This window comes from Dipodomys ordii, unplaced genomic scaffold, assembly GCF_000151885.1.
Source record: "Dipodomys ordii isolate 6190 unplaced genomic scaffold, Dord_2.0 Scaffold29, whole genome shotgun sequence".
NCBI lineage: Eukaryota > Metazoa > Chordata > Mammalia > Rodentia > Heteromyidae > Dipodomys > Dipodomys ordii.
Window position 1 is genome coordinate 1,253,232 of NW_012267245.1, and position 9,636 is coordinate 1,262,867.

At 52.1% G+C, this 9,636-nt stretch overlaps 1 protein-coding gene across 1 annotated transcript; it reads left to right on the forward strand.

Annotated features, from left to right (window-relative positions):
- The first annotated feature begins 1,198 nt into the window (after nt 1-1,198).
- Bnip1 (BCL2/adenovirus E1B 19kDa interacting protein 1) lies at nt 1,199-9,617 on the forward strand. The gene is made up of 6 exons (XM_013015968.1): nt 1,199-1,213; nt 2,132-2,224; nt 5,222-5,313; nt 5,857-5,958; nt 8,239-8,357; nt 9,396-9,617. Exons 1-6 carry the CDS (start codon nt 1,199-1,201, stop codon nt 9,590-9,592), a joined length of 618 nt encoding a protein of 205 aa, XP_012871422.1. The 3' UTR covers nt 9,593-9,617.
- The last annotated feature ends 19 nt before the right edge of the window (nt 9,618-9,636 follow it).

Genomic DNA, 9,636 nt, shown 5'->3' on the forward strand with positions numbered 1-9,636 from the left:
CGGAGGGGAGACACCCCGAGACCACCCCGCCCGCGGGCGAGGCCAGCCCACCCCCGGAGCCGTGACTTCCGCCGTACGAGTACAATGACAGGAGGGGGCTGGCGTGCGCCTCAGTGGTGGCGTGCCCGGTTAGCAGGTGCAAAGGCCCTGGGGCTCAATCCTCAACACATGCACACACTGGAGGAAAGAGAGGGAGGGAAGGAAGGGGGGGGGGAAGGAGAAAGGGGGGGGGGAGGAGAAGGGAAAGACAAGGCAAAGGAAATGGCCGGGCAGGGCATGGTGGCACAGGCCTGGAATCCTAGCACTCAAGTGGCTGAGACAGGAGGGCCATGAGTTCAAGGCCAACTGGGCTCCATAGCAAAAAGCCTAGCTTGAAATAAGAAGTAACAATGAAACGTTTTGTCAGGTAGGGGTGGCTCACGCCTGTCATCCTGGCTACTCAGGAGGCTGAGATCTGAGGATCACGGTTCAAGGCCAGCCCAGGCAGGAAAGTGCATACCTTATTCCCCAGTGAACCAGCAACAAGCTGGAAGTGGCGCTGTGGCTCAAGGGGTAGAGTGCTACCCTTAAGCAAAAAAAGCTCAGGGACAGCGCCTGGGCTCTGAGTTCAAGCCCCAGGACTGGCTTCAGTTAATGAATGATTATTATACCCACACTTTAAAAACAACAACAACAATAAGGTTGCCTTTTTTTTTTTTTTTTTTGCTGGTCCTGGGGCGCTGTCCCCTGAGCCTCTCTGTGCTCAAGGCTAGCACTCTACCCCTTGAGCCACAGCACCACTTCCAGCTTTTTCTGTATATGTGGTACTGAGGAATCGAACCCAGGGCCTCATGCATGCTAGGCAAGCACCCTACCACTGAGCCACCTTCTCGGCCAAGCTCACCTTTTTGCATCACTTATCTGAGTTGCCCAGGGGGCCTTCCGCATCCTCTTGCCTTTAGTGGAAAAGAGTGACGAAACCAGGTTATTGTACTCTTACAGTGCTACAGCTTCTCTGCTAAGTGCCTTACACAGACGTATGATCTTGACCTAGGCCATGTGAGAAAACTGAGGCACAGAGAACTTAAGCAACTTTCTCAAGGGTGCACAGCTCTGATTGGCTCCCGCCAGGATTTGAATTCATAAGCCAAGGTCTAACACTTGGCCCTAAGTGATTCTGAATTGCTCTGCAGACATGCATTTTTATTCTGCCCCTGGCATGTCTATAAACATTGTGAGTCAGAACAGATGGTTTGTCAAAGGCAAACGAAGTGAATCTGTCTTAGACTGCCGGCAGCTTTAGCATCTCGGTTTTCAAGTCGGAAGGATCTAAGTTACAGCTTTGCAGTTTGGATATCGATTCTTGCTGGATGTGTAAGTGCTGCCTGGATGGTATATTGATCATGTGATAATTAAAATAGGTCAAGGCAGACATCATGTGTCTGTGTGCACGCACGTGTATACACCGGCATACTAAATTGTTGTGCTGCTGGCAGTCAAGCCCAAGGTGTTTTACACGCCAGACAAGCACTCTACTACTGAGCCACCTAACAACGATGCTCTGTTTGCTCACATTGAAGGAAGATGAAAACGTTATGCACTCACTGGTGGCTCCTGCCTGTCATCCTAGCTACTCAGGAGGCTGAGATCTGAGGATCGCTGTTCAAAGCCAGCCCAGGCAGAAAGTCCTCAAGAGACTCTCTCCAATGAATCACTCAAAAACCGGAAGTGGAGCTGTAGCTAAAGTGGTAGAGTCCTTGCCTTGAACAAACAAGTAGCTCAGAGACAGCATCCAGGCCCCGAGTTCGAGCCCCGCAAACAGAGGGGGTAGGGAGGATGAAAGAGATACAAGGATCAGGGTTCAAAGCCAGCCCAGGCAGAAATGTCTGTGAGCCTCTTATCTCCAGTAAACCACCAAAAAGCCAGAAGTGGAGCTGTGGTTCACTTGGCAGAGCTTTAGTCTTGAAAAAAAAAAAAAAAAGGCTAAGGGACAGTGCCAGGTGAACCAAGATTCTCCCATCTCAGCCTCCTGAGTAGCTGGGATTACAGGCCTGAGCCACCACACCCAGCTTAAGTCCCTTTTATGTCAAGTCCATTTTAAGTCCTTTTATGTCAAGTGGGGATGACGCTTCTCTCATCCCATTTCATCTAGGATATTCGCGATTGTTCGGGACCCTTAAGTGCACTTACTGAGCTGAACACAAAAGTCAAAGAGAAGTTCCAGCAGTTACGGCACAGAATACAGGTAAGTGTGGCTGCGGGTCTCCAATGCCAAGGACGCATAACAGTGAAGGGCTCCTGGGTATCTTCCCACATAGGGCTTCGGATGCCAGCCGGACGCAGTGGAAAGCATTGAGACAGTAAAGGAGCCTGTCCCAGCCTGCTCTCCAGGTACTGATTACTCAGGCCTTTAGGTGCAGATTGGATCTGTGTGTGTGCTCGTATGCTTGAACTCAGGGCTGGGCACTATCCCTGAGCTTTTGTGCTCAAGGCTGGTGCTTTACCACTTTAGCCATACCTCCCTGTTTAGCTTTTTGGTGGTTCATTAGAAATAAGAAATTCAGCCAGGCAATCCGAGCGGAGGCTGAGATCTGAGGATCACGGTTTGAAGCCAGCCTCCGCAGAAAAGTCCCCATGAGCCTCTCATCTCCAGTTAACCACTCAAAAACTGGTAGTGGAACTGTGGGTCCAAGTGGTAGAGTGCTAGCCTTGAGCAAAAGAGCTCAGGGACAGCACCCAGGCCCTGAGTTCAAGCCCCAGTGACCGACAACAAAAATTCTAATAATAATTTCATGGATTTTCCTGCATGGGCTGCCTTCAGACCTGATTCTCAGATTTCAGCCTCCCGAGTAACTAGTGTTACAAGTGTTAACTACCAGGCACTGGTTAGATCACCAGCTCAGATTGGAATTTTTTTTTCCCCCAGTCCTGGGGCTTAAACTCTTGGTCTAGACACTCTGAGCTCTTTTTGCTCAAGACTAGCACTCTTATCACTTGAGCCACAGTGCCACTTCTGGAATTTTCTGTGATTCATTGGAGATAAGTCTTTTTTTTTTGTTCTGGTCGTGAGGCCTGAACTCTGGGGCTAGGCGCTGTCCCTCAGCTCTTCAGCTCAAGGCTAGCGCTCTACCACTTGAGCCACAGCGCCACTTCCGGCTTTTCTTTTCTGCTTATGTGGTGCTGAGGAATCGAACCCAGGGCCTCATGCATGCAAGGCAAGCGCTCTACCACTGAGCCACCTTCCCAGCCCTAGAAGATAAGAGTCTTAATGGACTTTCCTGCTCAGGCTGGCTTTGAACCACGATCCTCAGATCTCAGCCTCCTGAGTAGTTACGATGACAGACATGAACCACGGTGCCCAGCTTCAGTTGGAATTTGTATAGCTTTAAAACAGGTCATTTCAACAGTTTTCTCTGTCCCTTTCCAACCCAGGCCCTCATTCCCTGCTTCAGGCCAGCACCAGCTTTTTTTTTTTTTTTTTTGGGAGGGGGGTCCTGGGTCTTTTACTCATGGCCTGGGTGCTGTCCCTCAGCTCTTCAGCTCAAGGCCAGTGCTCTACCACTTGAACCACAGCACCACTTCCGGTTTTCTGGTGGTTCATTGGAGACAAGAGTCTCACGGACTTTCCTGCCCAGCCTGGCTTTGAACCGTGATCCTCAGATCTCAGCCTCCTGAGTAGCTAGGATGACAGGCGTGAGCCACCAGTGCCCGGCTCCAGCGCCAGCTTTGTCCTAGGTAAAGCTTTGCACGCTTTTTGTCCAGACTCCTCCTGTTTCGCATCTGACTTCAGCTAGGGTGTTGGTGCCATCTGAAAATGCAGTGGCGGTGTTTGCATGCTGCGCCCTCACAGGGTGCGTGGGTCCCAGGGAGTGTCTTCTGGGTGGGTGGGGTCCCCCAGGCTCACTGCATGGGTCAGAGCTGTGTTCTCTTCCAGTGACATCACCTCAAAAGCAGTTACTTTGTTGTTGCTTAGAAGTACAGAAAGTCTGTCCCAAAGTTGGTAGAAAAGCTAGCCAGTTGAGCCAGGCAGCAATAGTGCCCTTGTCTTGTGTGTCACCTGGGATATTTTTAGAGAGCAGTTTTGAAAACATCCAACTTCAGCTCCAGGCTTCACATTCTACCTCTGTCACTGCACCCCAGCTGATCTTTTGGGTGTTTGGGGTTTTTTCGTTTTGTTTTGCTTTTGCCCAGTCCTGGGGCACTTCAATTTTCTGGTGGTTCATTGGAGATAAGAATCTCACAGACTTGGAGCTGGGAAGGTGGCTCAGTGGTAGAGCGCTTGCCTTGCATGCATGAGGCCCTGGGTTCAATTCCTCAGCACCACATAAGCAAAAAGAAAAAAGAAAAGCCGGAAGTGGCGCTGTGGCTCAAGTGGTAGAGCGCTCACCTTGAGCTGAAGAGCTGAGGGACAGCGCCCAGGCCCAGAGTTCAGGCCCCACGACCAGACCCCCCCCAAAAAAAAAAAAGAATCTCACAGACTTTCCTGCCCAGGCTGGCTTTGAACCACGATCCTCAGATCTCAGCCTCCTGAGTAGCTAGGATGACAGGCGTGAGCCACAGGCAGGCGGCCACTTCCATCTTTTTGATTTTTCTGGAGATAATGTCTCTTGAGCGGGACACTGGTGGCTCACACCTGTCATCCTAGCTACCCAGGAGGCTGAGATCTGAGGATCACATTTTGAAGCCAGCCCAGGGAAGGAAAGTGTGAGCCTCTTATCTCCAATTAAATCACTGAAAAAGCCAGAAGCAGCATTGTGGCTTAAGTCGTAGAGCACCAGCCTTGAGCAAGAGGAGCTCAGGGACAGCACCCAGGCCCCTGAGTGCAAGCCTCAGGACTGGCAGGAAAAAAAGTCTCACTTTTCTGCCTAGGCTGGTTTCAAACCACAATTCTCAAGTGTCAGTCTTCTGAGTGGCTCGGATTACAGTCATGAACCACCACCAGTTCCCAGCTCATATTGCCTTTTCAAATCTGTGTAACTCGGGCTGGGAATGTGGCTTCGTGATAGAGTCCTAGTCTAGCATGCATGAAGCTCTGGGTTCGATTCCTCGGTACAACCTACACAGAAAAGGTCAGAAGTGGCGCTGTGGCTCAGGTGATAGAGTGCTAGCCTTGAGTAAGAAGAGCTCAGGGACAGCACCCAAACCTTGAGTTCAAGCCCTAAGACTGGCCCAAAACAAAGTAAAAATAAAAGGCCTTGTAACAACCAGCTCTTCTTGCTCCCTACCCCTCCCGCCTCTCCAGGAGCTGGAGCAGTCTGCTAAGGAGCAGGACAAGGAATCAGAGAAGCAGATTCTGTTGCAGGAAGTGGAGAACCACAAAAAGCAGATGCTCAGGTAGGCAGGGCTCAGGAACGCCATTGTGCCATTTACACCTGGGCCGGATGGTCTCTGATGGAGGAAGAGGGGAAGGAGAAGCAACTCGTGGGCAGTTCACAAAAATATACTTAATATTCCATATATTGGGCCCTGGACACTGTCCCTCAGCTCTTCAGCTCAAGGCTGGCGCTCTACCACTTGAGCCACAGCGCCACTTCCAGTTTTCTGGCGGTTTATTGGAGATCAGAGTCTCACAGACTTTCCTGCCTGGTCTGGCTTTGAACTGCGATCCTCAGATCTCAGCCTCCTGAGTAGCTAGGATGACAGGCGTGGGATGTCCCTGGCCCACGCACGCATAGGAGGGACCAGAGAGGGCTGGGACGCCGGTGATTGGCCAGCAGGGTGCTAGTCCTTGGCTCGCGGGTGATTCCCTGTGTGGGGATTGTGTTTGCTCCCCGGTAGTCCATCTCGTGGAAACCTCACAAGTTAGGCCACACGCCATCTCTGCAGCACTGCCGCAGTGTCGTGTGCTCACGTGACCCTTTTCTTTTTGTCTTCCAGCAACCAGACCTCATGGAGGAAAGCCAATCTCACCTGCAAAATGGCGATCGACAACCTAGAGAAAGCGGAGCTTCTGCAAGGAGGAGGCCCCCTGAGGCAAAGGTAGCCCCGCTTTTGTGTCTCTCCGGCCTAGGAACCCCAGAACCCCTGCTCCTCTGCACAGAGCATCTCTGCCTTTGAGCCTGACGTTGGTTCTTAATACCATTGAATGCATAAGAGCTTTTATTTACTTTTTTGTGTAGTAGTCCTGGGGCTTGAACTCAGGGCCTGAGCACTGTTCCTGAGCTTTCTCACTCAAGGCTGGTGCTCTACCACTTGAGCCACAGCACCACTTCCGGTTTTCTGGTGGTTCATTGGAGCTAAGGCTCTCATGGACTTTCCTGCCCGGGCTGGCTTCGAACTGCAGTCCTCAGATCTCAGCCTCCTGAGTAGCTAGGATGACAGGCGGGAGCCCCTGGCGCCTGGCCGTAGTAGATTTTAAAGTCTGAAAGAAATCTGTGGCTTATTTCAAATAAATGGGTAAAATCAAAACCTGAATTCCAAAATGAGAAAACTCTGTGTCTAATCTTATTGCTCCTTTTTGCCACACCATCTCCCCTATTATTTTCCTTCCATATTGTTTAGAGCGAAAGCCACACGATATGTAGATTTCATTTTCCTTTTGTCCTTGTAGTATTAGTACAACAGCGCCCGCTTGTTCTAACACTCTTAACCATGAGTTCAGTGTGTGCCGTTCCATTGCGTTAGCCAGCCGTGTTACGCACAATAGCAGGTCTTAGCACATGAGGCTACACCCATATTTGGGGGAGTTCTTTTGAGGGATGCTCCCTAAGATTATTGGCTTATTATTTTCTGAGATTTTGAACTTTGGGCTTTTTTTTAGGGGGGGATGTAGGACTTGAACTCTGGGCCTGGGCGCTGACCCTCAGCTCTTCAGCTCAAGGCTAGTGCTCTCCCACTTGAGCCACAGCACCACTTCCGGCTTTTTGTTTTTTCCGCTTGTGTGGTGCTGAGGAATCGAGCCCAGGGCCTCATGCATGCAAGGCAAGCTACTTACCACTGAGCCACCTTCCCAGCCCAGATTATGAACATTTTTAAGACTCTCTATGACTTGCTTTCCAGACAGCAGCCCCAGTTTCTATTCCATCTTTGCAGTCCACAAAAGCCAGAGGAGATCATTTTAAAATAGCTGAGTATGGTGGTGCTCACCTGTAATCCCAGCACTTGGGAGGCAGATGCAGGGAGATTGTGTATTTGAGGCCAGCTGGGCTACATGGGAAATTCCAGGCCGGCTTTAGCGGATATGTATATCAAGAAAATATCAGCCAGGAGCCTGTGGTTCACACCTGTCATCCTAGCTACTCAGGAGGCTGAGATCTGAGGATCACGGTTTGAAGTCAGCCTGGGCAGGAAAGCCCATGAGACTCTTATCTCCTCCAGTTAATCACCAAAAAGCCAGAAGTAGCGCTGTGGCTCAAGTGGTAGAGTGCTAGCCTCGAGCACAGATTGGCTCAGGGACAGTGCCCAGACCCAGAGTTCAAGCCCTAGGACCAGCAAAAAAAAAACTCAAAAAATAAGAGCAGAGAAACTGAGAAACTACCACGAGGTGATAGGAGGTAGGTAGGTGAAAACATGAGGCGCCATTGAGCGGTGAGCTTTATAAAGGGAACTGTTTTAGCTCTTAACTTAATATTGATTTTATTTGTGTATATGCACACATATATGATTTTATTGTTACTAAGGTGATGCATAGACGGGTCAACATTTTCATAAGTAATGAGTACATTTCTTTGGAGGTTTTTGTTTTTTTTTTTGGTTAGTCCTGGGGCTTGAACTCAGGCCCTGGGCGCTGTCCCTGAGCCTCTCTGTGTTCAAGGCTAGCGCTCTACCCCTTGAGCCACAGCGCCACTTCCTGCTTTTTCTGTGTCTGTGGTGCTGAGGAATCGAACCCAGGGCTTCATGCATGCGAGGCCAGCGCTCTACCCCTGAGCCACCTTCCCAGCCCCTCCTTCGTTCATTTCTGTACTCTCCTTTGCGCCCCCCCCCAAAGACAAAAACAAAAAATTCAAAAGCAGCAAAACAAAAGATAACAAGACCACCATTACCACCAACATGAGCAAAACAAAGCGTGCTTCCATTTGCTGGAGTTCGTTTGGATGCCTGGTACCTGAGATGTTGGGAGGAGTCAGCTTCCCCCCCCCCGGGCCTCCTTGGAACCTGTGTGCCTTCGCCTGGAGCCCCGCAGAGCCCTGCCATCCAGCTTCTGCCTGGGACGGAACGCATGCGCCGTTGGTCCCTCTGAGCTTGGCCGGCCCCACTGAGCGCGATCGGAGCCAGGTCTACCAGTTGTTGACGTGGCTTCTCTCTCCTCTGGATCTCCAGGAAAACCACCAAAGAGAGCCTGGCCCAGACCTCCAGCGCCATCACCGAGAGCCTCATGGGGATCAGCAGGATGATGTCCCAGCAGGTCCAGCAGAGCGAGGAGGCCGTGCACACGCTAGGTAAGGCCAAGCCTGGAGCAGGAGGCGTCTCCCAGAGTCGCCCGAGTGGCCGTGGCCCAGCGCTTCCACACCTCTGCTGTCCCCCCCCATCGGTGACGTCATCGCGGGTGGGGTGACGTCATCCGTAGGGGTGACGTCACAGCTGGCCTCTGCCCTGGCTGTGATGTGACGCGCTGCTCCGATGTCTGCTTTTGGTTATTGGAGCTGTGCTAACCTTACACTCCACCCGGGTTCCCCAGTAGAAGTCACCCCATAGGGGGTCCCGTGAGACGCGGGTAGACCTCCCCCCACGCACACCCTACCTGCTCGGATCTCAGTTTAAAAGCCAGCCGGCACTGGTGACGCACACCTGTAATCTTAGCCACTCAGGAGGCTGAGATCTGAATATCACTGTTTGAAGCCAGCCCAGGCAGGAAAGTCGGGGAGACTCCTAACTCCAATGAGCGGCCAGAAAGCTGGAAGTGGAGCTGTGGCTCAAGTAGTAGAGCAAAAAAAAAAAAAAAAACTAAGGGATAGCACTCAGGCCCTGAGTTCAAGCCCGAGGACCAGCACAAAATACAAAAATAAGCCTATGGCCCGCACCTGACATCCTAGCTACTCAGGAGGCTGAGATGTGAGGATTGAAGTTCAGAGCCAGCCCGGGCAGGAAAGTCGGTGAGACTCCCACATCTGATTAACTACCAGAAAACTGGAAGTGGCGCTGTGGCTCAAGTGGTAGAGCGCTAGCCTTGAGCACAAAAGCTGAGGGACAGCGCCCAGGCCCTGAGTTCAAGCCCCAGGACTGGCAAAAAAAAAAGGGGGGGTGGGGAGTGAATTTAAGGAAACTGAAAAACGTAAAATACGAGAAGAGCCCGTGGGGGGGCTTGGCTGGGTTCACAGCAACCCCTTGCTGTGTGGGCGGGGCCTGGGGGACCGCCCATGGGGGTGGGGCATGTGGAAGGACCACCCCTTGGGGCGGGGCCTGTTCTGGGGGCGGGGCCTGGAGTGGCCGCCAGCCCCTCTAAAGCCGAGGCCGGGTCGCTTCCGCTTCCGCTCCAGCCAACTCTTCCCGAACCATCCTGGACGCCAATGAAGAGTTCAAGTCCATGTCGGGGACCATCCAGCTGGGCCGCAAGCTCATCACCAAGTACAACCGCCGCGAGCTGACCGACAAGCTCCTCATCTTCCTGGCGCTGGCCCTCTTCCTCGCCACCGTGCTCTACATCGTCAAGAAGCGCCTCTTCCCCTTCCTGTGAGCGCCCGCACCTGGGCCCCGCCTGGCCCCGCCCTCCCCCGGCCG